This window comes from Salvelinus namaycush, chromosome 10 (genome assembly GCF_016432855.1).
Source record: "Salvelinus namaycush isolate Seneca chromosome 10, SaNama_1.0, whole genome shotgun sequence".
Lineage (NCBI taxonomy): Eukaryota > Metazoa > Chordata > Actinopteri > Salmoniformes > Salmonidae > Salvelinus > Salvelinus namaycush.
Genome location: NC_052316.1, coordinates 49469748 through 49489132, shown reverse-complemented (window position 1 = coordinate 49489132; position 19385 = coordinate 49469748). Strand labels below are relative to the sequence as shown.

Genomic DNA, 19385 nt, shown 5'->3' with positions numbered 1-19385 from the left:
TCCCTCCCCATATTGACTGATCCTGGTCCAGAATACACAGGGTTTCTCCCTCCCCATATTGACTGATCCTGTTGCAGAATACACAGGGTTTCTCCCTCCCCATATTGACTGATCCTGGTCCAGAATACACAGGGTTTCTCCCTCCCCATATTGACTGATCCTGGTCCAGAATACACAGGGTTTCTCCCTCCCCATATTGACTGATCCTGGTCCAGAATACACAGGGTTTCTCCCTCCCCATATTGACTGATGTCCTTCAATAATAAAAAAAGACAAGACAAGTAAAAGTTGTCAAGTAACATTTTAATGCAGTGCCAAGTTTCTCTCTCCATTCAGAGACATCAGTATCAGAGACATCAGTATCTAGCCTGTCTGACAGAGTGCCAGGTCTCTCTCCATTCAGAGACATCAGTATCTAGCCTGTCTGTCAGAGTGCCAGGTCTCTGTCCATTCAGAGACATCAGTATCAGAGACATCAGTATCTAGCCTGTCTGTCAGAGTGCCAGGTCTCTCTCCATTCAGAGACATCAGTATCTAGCCTGTCTGTCAGAGTGCCAGGTCTCTCTCCATTCAGAGACATCAGTATCTAGCCTGTCTGTCAGAGTGCCAGGTCTCTCTCCATTCAGAGACATCAGTATCTAGCCTGTCTGTCAGAGTGTCAGGTCTCTCTCCATTCAGAGACATCAGTATCTAGCCTGTCTGTCAGAGTGCCAGGTCTCTCTCCATTCAGAGACATCAGTATCTAGCCTGTCTGTCAGAGTGCCAGGTCTCTCTCCATTCAGAGACATCAGTATCTAGCCTGTCTGTCAGAGTGCCAGGTCTCTCTCCATTCAGAGACATCAGTATCTAGCCTGTCTGTCAGAGTGTCAGGTCTCTCTCCATTCAGAGACATCAGTATCTAGCCTGTCTGTCAGAGTGCCAGGTCTCTCTCCATTCAGAGACATCAGTATCTAGCCTGTCTGTCAGAGTGCCAGGTCTCTCTCCATTCAGAGACATCAGTATCTAGCCTGTCTGTCAGAGTGTCAGGTCTCTCTCCATTCAGAGACATCAGTATCTAGCCTGTCTGTCAGAGTGCCAGGTCTCTGTCCATTCAGAGACATCAGTATCTAGCCTGTCTGTCAGAGTGTCAGGTCTCTCTCCATTCAGAGACATCAGTATCAGAGACATCAGTATCTAGCCTGTCTGTCAGAGTGCCAGGTCTCTGTCCATTCAGAGACATCAGTATCTAGCCTGTCTGTCAGAGTGCCAGGTCTCTGTCCATTCAGAGACATCAGTATCTAGCCTGTCTGTCAGAGTGTCAGGTCTCTCTCCATTCAGAGACATCAGTATCTAGCCTGTCTGTCAGAGTGCCAGGTCTCTCTCCATTCAGAGACATCAGTATCTAGCCTGTCTGTCAGAGTGCCAGGTCTCTCTCCATTCAGAGACATCAGTATCTAGCCTGTCTGTCAGAGTGCCAGGTCTCTCTCCATTCAGAGACATCAGTATCTAGCCTGTCTGTCAGAGTGTCAGGTCTCTCTCCATTCAGAGACATCAGTATCAGAGACATCAGTATCAGAGACAACAGTATCAGAGACATCAGTATCTAGCCTGTCTGTCAGAGTGCCAGGTCTCTCTCCATTCAGAGACATCAGTATCTAGCCTGTCTGTCAGTGCCAGGTCTCTCTCCATTCAGAGACATCAGTATCTAGCCTGTCTGTCAGAGTGCCAGGTCTCTCTCCATTCAGAGACATCAGTATCTAGCCTGTCTGTCAGAGTGCCAGGTCTCTCTCCATTCAGAGACAACAGTATCAGAGACATCAGTATCTAGCCTGTCTGTCAGAGTGTCAGGTCTCTCTCCATTCAGAGACATCAGTATCAGAGACATCAGTATCAGAGACATCAGTATCAGAGACATCAGTATCTAGCCTGTCTGTCAGAGTGCCAGGTCTCTGTCCATTCAGAGACATCAGTATCTAGCCTGTCTGTCAGAGTGCCAGGTCTCTGTCCATTCAGAGACATCAGTATCTAGCCTGTCTGTCAGAGTGTCAGGTCTCTCTCCATTCAGAGACATCAGTATCTAGCCTGTCTGTCAGAGTGCCAGGTCTCTCTCCATTCAGAGACATCAGTATCTAGCCTGTCTGTCAGAGTGTCAGGTCTCTCTCCATTCAGAGACATCAGTATCTAGCCTGTCTGTCAGAGTGCCAGGTCTCTCTCCATTCAGAGACATCAGTATCTAGCCTGTCTGTCAGAGTGCCAGGTCTCTCTCCATTCAGAGACAACAGTATCAGAGACATCAGTATCTAGCCTGTCTGTCAGAGTGCCAGGTCTCTCTCCATTCAGAGACATCAGTATCTAGCCTGTCTGTCAGAGTGTCAGGTCTCTCTCCATTCAGAGACATCAGTATCTAGCCTGTCTGTCAGAGTGCCAGGTCTCTCTCCATTCAGAGACATCAGTATCTAGCCTGTCTGTCAGAGTGCCAGGTCTCTCTCCATTCAGAGACATCAGTATCTAGCCTGTCTGTCAGAGTGCCAGGTCTCTCTCCATTCAGAGACATCAGTATCTAGCCTGTCTGTCAGAGTGCCAGGTCTCTCTCCATTCAGAGACATCAGTATCTAGCCTGTCTGTCAGAGTGCCAGGTCTCTCTCCATTCAGAGACAACAGTATCAGAGACATCAGTATCTAGCCTGTCTGTCAGAGTGCCAGGTCTCTCTCCATTCAGAGACATCAGTATCTAGCCTGTCTGTCAGAGTGTCAGGTCTCTCTCCATTCAGAGACATCAGTATCTAGCCTGTCTGTCAGAGTGCCAGGTCTCTCTCCATTCAGAGACATCAGTATCTAGCCTGTCTGTCAGAGTGCCAGGTCTCTCTCCATTCAGAGACATCAGTATCAGAGACATCAGTATCTAGCCTGTCTGTCAGAGTGCCAGGTCTCTCTCCATTCAGAGACATCAGTATCTAGCCTGTCTGTCAGAGTGCCAGGTCTCTCTCCATTCAGAGACATCAGTATCTAGCCTGTCTGTCAGAGTGCCAGGTCTCTCTCCATTCAGAGACATCAGTATCTAGCCTGTCTGTCAGAGTGCCAGGTCTCTCTCCATTCAGAGACATCAGTATCTAGCCTGTCTGTCAGAGTGCCAGGTCTCTCTCCATTCAGAGACATCAGTATCTAGCCTGTCTGTCAGAGTGTCAGGTCTCTCTCCATTCAGAGACATCAGTATCTAGCCTGTCTGTCAGTGAGGACTCCATCACATCTTACAAGTCTCCATGTGAACTATCTAGCTAAAGAGAGCGGTGGTGGCTGATGACGTGGTAGGCACAGCTTGTCCCATTATTTAATCATAAAATTGAGGATTAGCTGATAACTGCCTAAAAACATACTTTCTTGATAATATAGAGAACCTTGAACTATTTATTGATCAGCATTTTGATACGCTCGAAAAAATAATCGGATACGTTGAGGCGAACAAGAGACGACCTTTCCTCTGCGAGCAAAAGAACTGAACGGAAGCCGCCGTCTAAAATTCAAAATGGAGGGAGACATTTTATAACTTAGTCTCCAGAAGATAGAGCATTGCTTACAAGCATGAGAGAGGAGATAAAACAAACTGGATCTATTGCCTGGGCTGCTAGGGGAGGTTGAGGCCTTAAAAACAGGACTGGATTACAGTAATAAAATGAAGGAAGAAATACGAGCGGAAAATAAGATCTTGGAAACCAAGACTACATGTCTCTCTGCTGATAGGAATACAACAGGATATAATGAGGACTACATGTCTCTCTGCTGATAGGAATATAACAGGATATAATGAGGACTACATGTCTCTCTGCTGATAGGAATACAACAGGATATAATGAGGACTACATGTCTCTCTGCTGATAGGAATATAACAGGATATAATGAGGACTACATGTCTCTCTGCTGATAGGAATATAACAGGATATAATGAGGACTACATGTCTCTCTGCTGATAGGAATATAACAGGATATAATGAGGACTACATGTCTCTGCTGATAGGAATATAACAGGATATAATGAGGACTACATGTCTCTCTGCTGATAGGAATATAACAGGATATAATGAGGACTACATGTCTCCCTGCTGATAGGAATATAACAGGATATAATGAGGACTACATGTCTCTCTGCTGATAGGACTATAACAGGATATAATGAGGACTACATGTCTCTGCTGATAGGAATATAACAGGATATAATGAGGACTACATGTCTCTGCTGATAGGAATATAACAGGATATAATGAGGACTACATGTCTCTGCTGATAGGAATACAACAGGATATAATGAGGACTACATGTCTCTCTGCTGATAGGAATATAACAGGATATAATGAGGACTACATGTCTCTGCTGATAGGAATATAACAGGATATAATGAGGACTACATGTATCTCTGCTGATAGGAATATAACAGGATATAATGAGGACTACATGTCTCCCTGCTGATAGGAATATAACAGGATATAATGAGGACTACATGTCTCTCTGCTGATAGGAATATAACAGGATATAATGAGGACTACATGTCTCTCTGCTGATAGGAATACAACAGGATATAATGAGGACTACATGTCTCTCTGCTGATAGGAATATAACAGGATATAATGAGGACTACATGTCTCTCTGCTGGTAGGAATATAACAGGATATAATGAGGACTACATGTCTCTCTGCTGGTAGGAATACAACAGGATATAATGAGGACTACATGTCTCTCTGCTGATAGGAATATAACAGGATATAATGAGGACTACATGTCTCCCTGCTGGTAGGAATATAACAGGATATAATGAGGACTACATGTCTCTCTGCTGATAGGAATATAACAGGATATAATGAGGACTACATGTCTCTCTGCTGGTAGGAATACAACAGGATATAATGAGGACTACATGTCTCTCTGCTGATAGGAATATAACAGGATATAATGAGGACTACATGTCTCTCTGCTGATAGGAATATAACAGGATATAATGAGGACTACATGTCTCCCTGCTGGTAGGAATATAACAGGATATAATGAAGACTACATGAAATATGTCACTCTGCTGGTAGGAATATAACAGGATATAATGAGGACTACATGTCTCTCTGTTGATAGGAATATAACAGGATATAATGAGGACTACATGAAATACAGTGCCTTCGTAAAGGATTCAGACCCATTGACATTTTCCACATTTTGTTAGGTTACAGCCTTATTCTAAATTTGATTAAATCATTATTTCCCCCTCATCAATCTACACACATTACCCCAAAATGACAAAGCCAAACCTGTGTTTTAGACATTTTTGGTAATTTATTAAAAATATAAAACTGATATCATATTTCCATAAGTATTCAGACTCTTTACTCAGTACTTTGTTGAATCACCTTTGGCAGCGATTACAGCCTCAACTCTTCTTGGGTATGAAGCTACAAGCTTGGCACACCTGTATTTGGGGAGTTTCTCCCATTCTTCTCTGCAGATCCTCTCAAGCTCTGTCAGGTTGGATTGGGACAGCTATTTGCTTGATATTATAGATATTATGATATTAGTAATGTAGGATATGTAAACATTATTTAAAGTGGCATTGTTTAAAGTGACTTGTGATCCATTTTATTAAAGTGGCCTGTGATTGGGTCTCAATGTAGGCAGCAGCCTCTCTGAGTTAGTGATTGCTGTTTAACAGTCTGATGGCCTTGAGATAGAAGCTGTTTTTCAGTCTCTCTGTCCCTGCTTTGATGCACCTGTACTGACCTCGCCTTCTGGATGATAGCGGGGTGAACAGGCAGTGGCTCGGTGGTTGTTGTCCTTGATGATCTTTTTGGCCTTCCTGTAACATTGTGTGGTGTAGGTGTCCTGGAGGGCAGGTAGTTTGCCCCCGGTGTTGTGTTGTGCAGACCTCACCACCCTCTGGAGAGCCTTACGGTTGTGGGCGGAGCATTTGCTGTACCAGGCTGTGATACAGCCTCGACAGGATTCTCTCGATTGTACATCTAAAAGTTTGTCAGGGTTTTGGGTGACAAGCCACATTTCTTCAGCCTCCTGAAGTTGAAGAGGCGCTGTTGCGCCTTCTTCACCACACTGTCTGTGTGGTTGGACTATTTTCAGTTTGTCTGTGATGTGTACGCCGAGGAACTTAAAACATTCCACCTTCTCCACTGCTGTCCCTTTGATGTGGATAAGGGGGGTGGTCCCTCTGCTGTTTACTGAAGTCCACGATCAGCTCCTTTGTTTTGTTGACGTTTAGTGAGAGGTTGTTTTCCTGACACCCCACTCCGAGGGCCCTCACCTTCTCCCTGTAGGCCGTCTCATCATTGTTGGTAATGAAGCCCACTACTGTGGTGTCGCCCGGAAACTTGATGATTGAGTTGGAGGCGTGCATGGCCATGGGTGAACAGGGAGTACAGGAGGGGGCTGAGCACACACCCTTGTGGAGCTCCAGTGTTAAGGATCAGCGAAGTGGTGTTGTTTCCTACCTTCACCACCTGGGGGCAGCCTGTCAAAAGTCCAGTACCCAGTTGCGCAGGGCGGGGTTGAGACCCAGGGCCTTGAGTTTAATGATGAGCTTGGAAGGTACAATGGTCTTGAATGCTGAGCTGTTGTCAATGAACAGCATTCTTACATAGGCATTCCTCTTGTCCAGATGGGATAGGGCAGTGTGCAGTGCGAAGGCAAATACATCGTCTGTGGATCTATTGGGGCAGTTTGCAAATTGAAGTGGGTCTAGGGTGTCAGGTAAGGTAGAGGTGATATGATCCTTGACTAGTCTCTCAAAGCACTTCATGATGACAGAACTGAGTGCTTCGGGGTGGTAGTCATTTAGTTATCTTTGACTTCTTGGGTACAGGAACAATGGTAGCCATCTTGAAGCATGTGGGGTTAACAGACTGGGATAGGGAGCGAATGAATATGTCCGTAAATACAACAGCCAGCTGGTCTGCGCATACTCTGATGACGCAGCTAGGGATGCCGTCTGACCCAGCAGCCTTGCGAGGGATAACATGTTTAAATGTCTTACTCACGTTGGCCACAGAGAGAGGGGGGGGGGGGGCGCAGTCCTTGTTAGCGAGCCGCGATGGTGGCACTGTATTATCCTCAAAGCGGGCAAAGAAGGTGTTTAGTTTGTCTGGAAGCTTGACGTCGGTGTCTGTGACGTGGCTGGTTTTCTTCTTATAGTCCGTGATTTCCTGAAGACCCTGCCACATACGTCTTGTGTCTGAGCCGTTGAATTGCGACTCCACAAGGTCCCTGTACCGGCGTTTCGCTTTGTTTGATTGCCTTGGAGGGAATAACTACACTGTTTATATTCAGCCATATTCCCAGACCTCTTTCCATGGTTAAACGCGGTGGTTTGCGCTTTCAGCTTTGCGTGAATGCCGCCATCCAGCAACAGTTTCTGGTTAGGGTAGGTTTGAATAGTCAGTGGGTACAATATCTCCAGTTCTTTATAAACTCACTCACCGAGTCAGCGTATAGGTCGATGTTGTTCTCTGAGGCTGACCGGGAACATATTCCAGTCCGCCTGATCAAAACAATCTTGAAGCGTTGCTTCCGATTAGTCAGACCAGCGTTGAATGGTTCCTCGTCACTGGTACATCCTGTCACTGGTCCTGAGCACTCTGGAGCAGGATTTCATCAAGGATCTCTCTGTAATTTGCTCCGTTCATCTTTCCCTTGATCCTGACTAGTCTCCCAGTCCCTGCCGCTGAAAAATATACCCACAGCATGTGCTGCCACCACCATGCTTCACCGTAGGGAAGGTGCCAGGTTTCCTGTACATGTGACGCTTGGCATTCAGGCCAAAGAGTTCAATCTTGGTTTCATCAGACCAGATCATTTTGTTTCTCATCGTCTGAGATTCCTTTAGGTGACTTTTGGCAAACTCCAAGCAGGTTGTTATGTGCCTTTTACTGAGGAGTGGCTTCCGTCTGGCCACTCTACCATAAAGGCCTGATTGGTGGAGTGCTGCAGAGATGGTTGTCCTTCTGGAAGGTTCTCCCATCTCCACAGAGGAACTCTGGAGCTCTGTCAATGACCATTGGGTTTGTGGTCACCTCCCTGACCAAGGCCCTTCTCCCCCGATTGCTCAGTTTGGCTGGGCGGCCAGCTCTAGGAAGAGTCTTGGTGAAGAATCAAATTGATGAGGACAAAAGTAATTTAATCCATTTTGACCAAAAAGTATGTTGCTGTTTTCCCCTAAGATACTCTGCTTTCTGCGTCCTACAGTTAGAGATGATCTCCATGGAGAACCCAGCGGACCTGAGGAAGCAGCTGTTTGTGGAGTTTGAAGGAGAGCAGGGCGTTGACGAAGGAGGAGTGTCTAAAGAGTTTTTCCAGCTTGTCCTTGAGGAGATGTTCAATCCCGATATTGGTAAGATACTCTTCTGCTTTAACATTTGTGAAGATTTCAAGACATGTTCATGACAAGTTCTTACTGATCGCTCAGGCATTTCTATGTATTATTCACCAGCAAACTGTCCTCATGGTGTTTTTATGTTCCTTTTTTTAGACAGTCACTGTAATATATATTTTTTGGGGTCTCAGGACTCTGGCAGACAGTAGCGAGTGTTTACTGAGTGGACAATTTGTGGCTACATAAATAAAACATAATGAATGAATGTGTTCCTTCCCGCAGGCATGTTTACGTATGATGAGTCCACCAAGCTGTTCTGGTACAACCCGTCCTCTCTGGAGAATGAGGCCCAGTTCACCCTGATCGGCATCGTCCTGGGCCTGGCCATCTACAACAACTGCATCTTGGATGTTCACTTCCCCATGGTGGTCTACAGGAAACTGATGGGGAAGAAAGGGACCTATCTTGACCTGGCAGACTCTCACCCGGTACTGGAACATATTTCAGCCTGTTTCAATGTCATTAATGTAACATGTTTAAACCCGGTACTGGAACACATTTCAACCTGTTTCAATGTCATTAATGTAACATGTTTAAACCTGTTAGATATGATATAGTAAGTAGACTTGTGCTAGCCAGAACGGCCCGTAGGGCAGGAGCTTCTCTCCTGTTTCTGTAGCGTGAGCAGTGGTGGGAAAATGTGCCCAACTATCAAACTTGAGTAAAGATACCTTCATTAGAAAATGACAGAGTAAAAGTCACCCAGTAAAACTTGACTTGAGTAAGTATTTGGTTTAAACTTATTAAGTATCAAAAGTAAATCATTTCAAATTCCTTATATTAAGCAAACCAGATGGCACCATTTTATTGTTTTTTTATTTATGGAAAGCCACGGGTACACTCCGACATTCAGACATAATTTACAAACGAAGCATGTGTGTTTAGTGAGTCCGCCAGATCAGAGGCAGTAGGGATGACCAGGGATGTTCTCTGTTTAGTGAGTCCTCCAGACCAGAGACAGTAGAGATGACCAGGGATGTTCTCTGTTTAGTGAGTCCTCCAGACCAGAGACAGTAGAGATGACCAGGGATGTTCTCTGTTTAGTGAGTCCTCCAGACCAGAGACAGTAGAGATGACCAGGGATGTTCTCTGTTTAGTGAGTCCTCCAGATCAGAGACAGTAGAGATGACCAGGGATGTTCTCTGTTTAGTGAGTCCGCCAGATCAGAGGCAGTAGAGATGACCAGGGATGTTCTCTGTTTAGTGAGTCCTCCAGATCAGAGGCAGTAGGGATGACCAGGGATGTTCTCTGTTTAGTGAGTCCTCCAGATCAGAGGCAGTAGGGATGACCAGGGATGTTCTCTGTTTAGTGAGTCCTCCAGATCAGAGGCAGTAGGGATGACCAGGGGTGTTCTCTGTTTAGTGAGTCCTCCAGATCAGAGGCAGTAGGGATGACCAGGGATGTTCTCTGTTTAGTGAGTCCTCCAGATCAGAGGCAGTAGGGATGACCAGGGATGTTCTCTGTTTAGTGAGTCCGCCAGATCAGAGGCAGTAGGGATGACCAGGGGTGTTCTCTGTTTAGTGAGTCCGCCAGATCAGAGGCAGTAGGGATGACCAGGGGTGTTCTCTGTTTAGTGAGTCCTCCAGATCAGAGACAGTAGAGATGACCAGGGATGTTCTCTGTTTAGTGAGTCCGCCAGATCAGAGGCAGTAGGGATGACCAGGGGTGTTCTCTGTTTAGTGAGTCCTCCAGATCAGAGGCAGTAGGGATGACCAGGGGTGTTCTCTGTTTAGTGAGTCCGCCAGATCAGAGGCTGTAGGGATGACCAGGGATGTTCTCTGTTTATCGAGTCCTCCAGATCAGAGGCAGTAGGGATGACCACGTGTTCTCTGTTTAGTGAGTCCTCCAGGACAGAGACAGTAGGGATGACCAGGGATGTTCTCTGTTTAGTGAGTCCTCCAGACCAGAGACAGTAGAGATGACCAGGGGTGTTCTCTGTTTAGTGAGTCCTCCAGATCAGAGGCAGTAGAGATGACCAGGGATGTTCTCTGTTTAGTGAGTCCGCCAGATCAGAGGCAGTAGGGATGACCAGGGGTGTTCTCTGTTTAGTGAGTCCGCCAGATCAGAGGCTGTAGGGATGACCAGGGATGTTCTCTGTTTAGTGAGTCCGCCAGATCAGAGGCAGTAGGGATGACCAGGGATGTTCTCTGTTTAGTGAGTCCTCCAGATCAGAGGCAGTAGGGATGACCAGGGATGTTCTCTGTTTAGTGAGTCCGCCAGATCAGAGGCTGTAGGGATGACCAGGGATGTTCTCTGTTTAGTGAGTCCTCCAGATCAGAGGCAGTAGGGATGACCAGGGATGTTCTCTGTTTAGTGAGTCCTCCAGATCAGAGGCAGTAGGGATGACCAGGGATGTTCTCTGTTTAGTGAGTCCTCCAGATCAGAGGCTGTAGGGATGACCAGGGATGTTCTCTGTTTAGTGAGTCCTCCAGATCAGAGGCAGTAGGGATGACCAGGGATGTTCTCTGTTTAGTGAGTCCTCCAGATCAGAGGCAGTAGGGATGACCAGGGATGTTCTCTGTTTAGTGAGTCCTCCAGATCAGAGGCAGTAGGGATGACCAGGGATGTTCTCTGTTTAGTGAGTCCTCCAGATCAGAGGCAGTAGAGATGACCAGGGATGTTCTCTGTTTAGTGAGTCCTCCAGATCAGAGGCAGTAGGGATGACCAGGGATGTTCTCTGTTTAGTGAGTCCTCCAGATCAGAGGCAGTAGGGATGACCAGGGATGTTCTCTGTTTAGTGAGTCCTCCAGATCAGAGGCAGTAGGGATGACCAGGGATGTTCTCTGTTTAGTGAGTCCTCCAGATCAGAGGCAGTAGGGATGACCAGGGATGTTCTCTGTTTAGTGAGTCCTCCAGATCAGAGGCTGTAGGGATGACCAGGGATGTTCTCTGTTTAGTGAGTCCTCCAGATCAGAGGCAGTAGGGATGACCAGGGATGTTCTCTGTTTAGTGAGTCCTCCAGATCAGAGGCAGTAGGGATGACCAGGGATGTTCTCTGTTTAGTGAGTCCTCCAGATCAGAGGCAGTAGGGATGACCAGGGATGTTCTCTGTTTAGTGAGTCCTCCAGATCAGAGGCAGTAGAGATGACCAGGGATGTTCTCTGTTTAGTGAGTCCTCCAGATCAGAGGCAGTAGGGATGACCAGGGATGTTCTCTGTTTAGTGAGTCCTCCAGATCAGAGGCAGTAGGGATGACCAGGGATGTTCTCTGTTTAGTGAGTCCGCCAGATCAGAGGCAGTAGAGATGACCAGGGATGTTCTCTGTTTAGTGAGTCCGCCAGATCAGAGGCAGTAGGGATGATGGATGTTTCGTTGATAAGTGCGTCAATTTGACTATTTTCCTGTCCTGCTAAGCATTCAAAATGTAACGAGTACTTTTGGGTGTCAAGGAAAATGTATGTAGTAAAAAGTACAATATTTTCTTAAAGAAAGTAAAAGTAGTCAAAAATATAAATAGTTAATTACAGATACCCCCCAAAACTCCTTAAGTAGTACTTTCAAGTATTTTTACTTAAGTACTTTACACCACTGAGTAGCTTGATATACAAGTACACCCCTTGGACAAGACACTCGTCTATCACAGCCAATAGGCCGATGTCATTTTTTAATAGAGTTGCCCATAAATAAAAATAAAAAAACAAACAAAAATGTATGCACGTATGACTGTAAGTCGCTTTGGATAAAAGCGTCTGCTAAATGTCATATAATATTATTGTTATTATTATTATTATTATTGTTAATATTATTAGGGATGTGCGTCTTTCCTTTTCAAATCGATTGGATGCGCATCTAGATACATGGGCTCCGATACGATACAGGAACCATACATTTAGTTTGGAACGATTCTGTGCGATTCGGTTTGATTTAGAAGAATCGATGCACATTTGCATAAAGGCATTTTCTTTTCTAAATTCAAATCTGCTGCTGATGGAAGCTCATGAGCCTCTCTGAATTGGATCTCTCTGAACTCTCTGAACACACACCCTTTAGATCTGAACAAACCCACTAATACATTTGTCATTTTTGCAGATATAAAGTATTAGAGCTATATAATGTATCAATATTTTATCTTTAAAAATAGCCAACGAATATATATATATATATATATATATATATATATATATATATATATATATATATATATATATATATACTACCGTTCAAAAGTTTGAGTTCACTTAGAAATGTACATGTTTTTGAAAGAGAATCACTTTTTTTTACCATTAAAATAACATAAAATTGATCAGAAATACAGTGTAGACATTAATGTTGTAAATGACTATTGTAGCTGGAAACGGATGACAGCAGCCCATTGTCAGCAACCATCACTCCTGTGTTCCAATGGCACGTTGTGTTAGCTAATCCAAGTTTATCATTTTAAAAGGCTAATTGATTATTAGAAAACCCTTTTGCAATTATGTTAGCATAGCTGAAAACTGTTGTTCTGATTTAAAGAATCCATCAAACTGGCCTTCTTTTAGACTAGTTGAGTATCTGGAGCATCAGCATTTGTGGGTTCGATTACAGGCTCAAAATGGCCAGAAACAAATAACTTTCTTCTGAAACTCATCAGTCTATTCTTGTTCTGAGAAATGAAGGCGTTTCCATGCGAGAAATTGCCAAGAAACTGAAGATCTCGTACAACGCTGTGTACTACTCCCTTCACAGAACAGCGCAAACTGGCTCTAACCAGAATAGAAAGAGGAGTGGGAGGCCCCGGTGCACAACTGAGCAAGAGGACAAGTGCATTAGAGTGTCTAGTTTGAGAAACAGATACCTCACAAGTCCTCACCTGGCAGCTTCATTAAATAGTACCTTGCAAAACACCCGTCTCAACGTCAACAGTGAAGAGGCGACTCCGGGATGCTGACCTTCTAGGCAGAGTTGCAAAGAAAAAGCCATATTTCAGACGGGCCAATTAAAGATGGGCAAAATAACAGACACTGGACAGAGGAAGATTGGAAAAAAGTGTTATGGATAGACAAATCTAAGTTTGAGGTGTTCGGATCACAAAGAAGAACATTCGTGAGACGCAGAAAAAATGAAAAGATGCTGGAGGAGTGCTTGACGCCATCTCCCAAGCATGTTGGAGGCAATGTGATGTTCTGGGGGTGCTTTGGTGGTGGTAAAGTGGGAGATTTGTACAGGGTAAAAGGGATCTTGAAGAAGGAAGGCTATCACTCCATTTTGCAACGCCATGCCATACCCTGTGGACGGCGCTTAAATGGAGACATTTTCCTCCTACAACAGGACAATGACCCAAAGCACAGCTCCAAACTATGCAAGAACTCTTTAGGGAAGAAGCAAATCAAATCAAAGTTTATTTGTCACGTGCACCAAATTCAACAGGTGTAGACCTTACAGACCTTACAGTGAAATGCTTGACCAGCTTGGTCAAATAATAATAATAATCACAGTGGTTGTAGAGGGTGCAACAGGTCAGCACCTCAGGAGTAAATGTCAGTTGGCTTTTCATAGCCGATCATTCAGAGTATCTCTACCGCTCCTGCTGTCTCTAGAGAGTTGAAAACAGCAGGTCTGGGACAGGTAGCACGTCCGGTGAACAGGTCAGCACCTCAGGAGTAAATGTCAGTTGGCTTTTCATAGCCGAGCATTCAGAGTTGCTGATGGTGAACCTGAACCGTCAAAATAAAATCTTAATCGAAGCCCCGATCAGCATGTAGCCTACGTTGGTCAGCGAGCGAAGCTGTGCAGAGTGCCCAGTTTGACTAGGCTATTGAAAGACAGTTGTAACAAAATATTAGGTATTTTTGGAAGGTAGAAAGAAAGTAGTTTAAGCATAACATTTTAGTGAACCGGCGATGTGTTAACTTTTGTAACGATTTTCTGACCGACGCATGCTACATTCTGATCGATTTGGGGTCTCACGGACCGATGTACTCATATCTTAAACCTTTGAACCGGGGAAACGATGCGTATCGGTGAATTGTTACATCCGTTATTAATGAAAGATCACATAATTGCATTCATGTAATCAGTAGAAATAAGCCAATTAATCATACTCGTGAGCAAACATTTCATAACTGCAGATGGCAGTAAATACATGTTCAAACAAAACACTCCAGATGGCAGTAATGCACCCTTTCATAGAAGTAGTAGAAGAAGAAAATGGACTACTTCAAAATGGAGATGACCTCAATGGCGCTGCCCATGCTCTCACAGACGCCATAACAGGACAGATAGAATGTTGCGTCCTCTAACTATCTCTGTGGTTCTCTGCCATCGCAGGTTCTGTACCAGAGTCTGAAGGAGCTGCTGGACTATGAGGGCGACGTGGAGGAGGACATGATGATCACCTTCCAGATCTCACAGACTGACCTGTTTGGAGACCCCATCACTTACGACCTGAAGGAAAACGGGGACAAGATACCTGTGAATGAGGACAATAGAGCGGTGAGATACCTGTTAGTGAGGACAGTAGAAAGGTGAGATACCTGTTAGTGAGGACCGTAGAAAGGTGAGATACCTGTTAGTGAGGACCGTAGAAAGGTGAGATACCTGTTAGTGAGGACCGTAGAAAGGTGAGATACCTGTTAGTGAGGACCGTAGAAAGGTGAGATACCTGTTAGTGAGGACCGTAGAAAGGTGAGATACCTGTTAGTGAGGACCGTAGAAAGGTGAGATACCTGTTAGTGAGGACCGTAGAAAGGTGAGATACCTGTTAGTGAGGACCGTAGAAAGGTGAGATACCTGTTAGTGAGGACCGTAGAAAGGTGAGATACCTGTTAGTGAGGGCCGTAGAAAGGTGAGATACCTGTTAGTGAGGGCCGTAGAAAGGTGAGATACCTGTTAGTGAGGGCCGTAGAAAGGTGAGATACCTGTTAGTGAGGACCGTAGAAAGGTGAGATACCTGTTAGTGAGGACCGTAGAAAGGTGAGATACCTGTTAGTGAGGACCGTAGAAAGGTGAGATACCTGTTAGTGAGGACCGTAGAAAGGTGAGATACCTGTTAGTGAGGACCGTAGAAAGGTGAGATACCTGTTAGTGAGGACCGTAGAAAGGTGAGATACCTGTTAGTGAGGACCGTAGAAAGGTGAGATACCTGTTAGTGAGGACCGTAGAAAGGTGAGATACCTGTTAGTGAGGACCGTAGAAAGGTGAGATACCTGTTAGTGAGGACCGTAGAAAGGTGAGATACCTGTTAGTGAGGACCGTAGAAAGGTGAGATACCTGTTGGTGAGGACCGTAGAAAGGTGAGATACCTGTTGGTGAGGACCGTAGAAAGGTGAGATACCTGTTGGTGAGGACCGTAGAAAGGTGAGATACCTGTTGGTGAGGACCGTAGAAAGGTGAGATACCTGTTGGTGAGGACCGTAGAAAGGTGAGATACCTGTTGGTGAGGACCGTAGAAAGGTGAGATACCTGTTGGTGAGGACCGTAGAAAGGTGAGATACCTGTTGGTGAGGACCGTAGAAAGGTGAGATACCTGTTGGTGAGGACCGTAGAAAGGTGAGATACCTGTTGGTGAGGACCGTAGAAAGGTGAGATACCTGTTGGTGAGGACCGTAGAAAGGTGAGATACCTGTTGGTGAGGACCGTAGAAAGGTGAGATACCTTTTAGTGAGGTGAGATACCTGTTAGTGAGGACAGTAGAAAGGTGAGATACCTGTTAGTGAGGACAGTAGAAAGGTGAGATACCTGTTAGTGAGGACAGTAGAAAGGTGAGATACCTGTTAGTGAGGACAGTAGAAAGGTGAGATACCTGTTAGTGAGGACAGTAGAAAGGTGAGATACCTGTTAGTGAGGACAGTAGAAAGGTGAGATACCTGTTAGTGAGGACCGTAGAAAGGTGAGATACCTGTTAGTGAGGACCGTAGAAAGGTGAGATACCTGTTAGTGAGGACCGTAGAAAGGTGAGATACCTGTTAGTGAGGACAGTAGAAAGGTGAGATACCTGTTAGTGAGGACCGTAGAAAGGTGAGATACCTGTTAGTGAGGTGAGATACCTGTTAGTGAGATACCTGTTAGTGAGGTGAGATACCTGTTAGTGAGGACCGTAGAAAGGTGAGATACCTGTTAGTGAGGACCGTAGAAAGGTGAGATACCTGTTAGTGAGGACCGTAGAAAGGTGAGATACCTGTTAGTGAGATACCTGTTAGTGAGGTGAGATACCTGTTAGTGAGGTGAGATACCTGTTGGTGAGGACAGTAGAAAGGTGAGATACCTGTTGGTGAGGACAGTAGAAAGGTGAGATACCTGTTGGTGAGGACAGTAGAAAGGTGAGATACCTGTTGGTGAGGACAGTAGAAAGGTGAGATACCTGTAGGTGAGGACAGTAGAAAGGTGAGATACCTGTAGGTGAGGACAGTAGAAAGGTGAGATACCTGTTGGTGAGGACAGTAGAAAGGTGAGATACCTGTTGGTGAGGACAGTAGAAAGGTGAGATACCTGTTGGTGAGGACCGTAGAAAGGTGAGATACCTGTTGGTGAGGACCGTAGAAAGGTGAGATACCTGTTGGTGAGGACCGTAGAAAGGTGAGATACCTGTTGGTGAGGACCGTAGAAAGGTGAGATACCTGTTGGTGAGGACCGTAGAAAGGTGAGATACCTGTTGGTGAGGACCGTAGAAAGGTGAGATACCTGTTGGTGAGGACCGTAGAAAGGTGAGATACCTGTTGGTGAGGACCGTAGAAAGGTGAGATACCTGTTGGTGAGGACCGTAGAAAGGTGAGATACCTGTTGGTGAGGACCGTAGAAAGGTGAGATACCTGTTAGTGAGGTGAGATACCTGTTAGTGAGGTGAGATACCTGTTAGTGAGGTGAGATACCTGTTAGTGAGGTGAGATACCTGTTGGTGAGGACAGTAGAAAGGTGAGATACCTGTTGGTGAGGACAGTAGAAAGGTGAGATACCTGTTGGTGAGGACAGTAGAAAGGTGAGATACCTGTAGGTGAGGACAGTAGAAAGGTGAGATACCTGTAGGTGAGGACAGTAGAAAGGTGAGATACCTGTTGGTGAGGACAGTAGAAAGGTGAGATACCTGTTGGTGAGGACAGTAGAAAGGTGAGATACCTGTTGGTGAGGACCGTAGAAAGGTGAGATACCTGTTGGTGAGGACCGTAGAAAGGTGAGATACCTGTTGGTGAGGACCGTAGAAAGGTGAGATACCTGTTGGTGAGGACCGTAGAAAGGTGAGATACCTGTTGGTGAGGACCGTAGAAAGGTGAGATACCTGTTGGTGAGGACCGTAGAAAGGTGAGATACCTGTTAGTGAGGACCGTAGAAAGGTGAGATACCTTTTAGTGAGGTGAGATACCTGTTGGTGAGGACAGTAGAAAGGTGAGATACCTGTTAGTGAGGACAGTAGAAAGGTGAGATACCTGTTAGTGAGGACAGTAGAAAGGTGAGATACCTGTTAGTGAGGACAGTAGAAAGGTGAGATACCTGTTAGTGAGGACAGTAGAAAGGTGAGATACCTGTTAGTGAGGACAGTAGAAAGGTGAGATACCTGTTAGTGAGGACAGTAGAAAGGTGAGATACCTGTTAGTGAGGACAGTAGAAAGGTGAGATACCTGTTAGTGAGGACAGTAGAAAGGTGAGATACCTGTTAGTGAGGACAGTAGAAAGGTGAGATACCTGTTAGTGAGGACCGTAGAAAGGTGAGATACCTGTTAGTGAGGACCGTAGAAAGGTGAGATACCTGTTAGTGAGGACCGTAGAAAGGTGAGATACCTGTTAGTGAGGACCGTAGAAAGGTGAGATACCTGTTAGTGAGGACCGTAGAAAGGTGAGATACCTTTTAGTGAGGTGAGATACCTGTTAGTGAGGACAGTAGCAAGGTGAGATACCTGTTAGTGAGGACAGTAGAAAGGTGAGATACCTGTTAGTGAGGACAGTAGAAAGGTGAGATACCTGTTAGTGAGGACAGTAGAAAGGTGAGATACCTGTTAGTGAGGACAGTAGAAAGGTGAGATACCTGTTAGTGAGGACAATGGAAAGGTGAGATACCTGTTAGTGAGGACAGTAGAAAGGTGAGATACCTGTTAGTGAGGACAGTAGAAAGGTGAGATACCTGTTAGTGAGGACAGTAGAAAGGTGAGATACCTGTTAGTGAGGACAGTAGAAAGGTGAGATACCTGTTAGTGAGGACAGTAGAAAGGTGAGATACCTGTTAGTGAGGACAATGGAAAGGTGAGATACCTGTTAGTGAGGACAGTAGAAAGGTGAGATACCTGTTAGTGAGGACAGTAGAAAGGTGAGATACCTGTTAGTGAGGACAATGGAAAGGTGAGATACCTGTTAGTGAGGACAGTAGAAAGGTGAGATACCTGTTAGTGAGGACAGTAGAAAGGTGAGATACCTGTTAGTGAGGACAGTAGAAAGGTGAGATACCTGTTAGTGAGGACAGTAGAAAGGTGAGATACCTGTTAGTGAGGACAGTAGAAAGGTGAGATACCTGTTAGTGAGGACAATGGAAAGGTGAGATACCTGTTAGTGAGGACAGTAGAAAGGTGAGATACCTGTTAGTGAGGACCGTAGAAAGGTGAGATACCTGTTAGTGAGGACCGTAGAAAGGTGAGATACCTGTTAGTGAGGACAGTAGAAAGGTGAGATACCTGTAGGTGAGGACAGTAGAAAGGTGAGATACCTGTAGGTGAGGACAGTAGAAAGGTGAGATACCTGTTGGTGAGGACAGTAGAAAGGTGAGATACCTGTTAGTGAGGACCGTAGAAAGGTGAGATACCTGTTAGTGAGGACCGTAGAAAGGTGAGATACCTGTTAGTGAGGACAGTAGAAAGGTGAGATACCTGTTAGTGAGGACAGTAGAAAGGTGAGATACCTGTTAGTGAGGACAGTAGAAAGGTGAGATACCTGTTAGTGAGGACAGTAGAAAGGTGAGATACATGTTAGTGAGGACAGTAGAAAGGTGTTAGACTAGACTTAGTCTATCACAGGACCACTGAAGTATCTAGTCTATGACAGGACCACTGAAGTATCTAGTCTATCACAGGACCACTGGAGTATCTAGTCTA

The 19385-nt window shown here is 45.3% G+C and overlaps 1 protein-coding gene across 7 annotated transcripts in view; it reads left to right on the top strand.

Annotated features, from left to right (window-relative positions):
- The window catches only part of LOC120055119 (ubiquitin-protein ligase E3A-like), a 64973-nt gene that overhangs the window by 22693 nt on the left and 22895 nt on the right, over nt 1-19385 (top strand). For 5 of the 7 annotated variants that reach the window (XM_039003043.1, XM_039003045.1, XM_039003046.1 and 2 more), the window contains 3 exons: nt 8206-8350; nt 8615-8820; nt 14641-14805. In XM_039003043.1, coding sequence (XP_038858971.1) covers nt 8206-8350; nt 8615-8820; nt 14641-14805 — 516 coding nt within the window. Of the gene's footprint in view, nt 1-8205; nt 8351-8614; nt 8821-14640; nt 14870-17659; nt 17784-19385 lie in introns of those variants that run through there. The other 2 variants (XM_039003048.1, XM_039003049.1) reach the window with 2 other exon arrangements.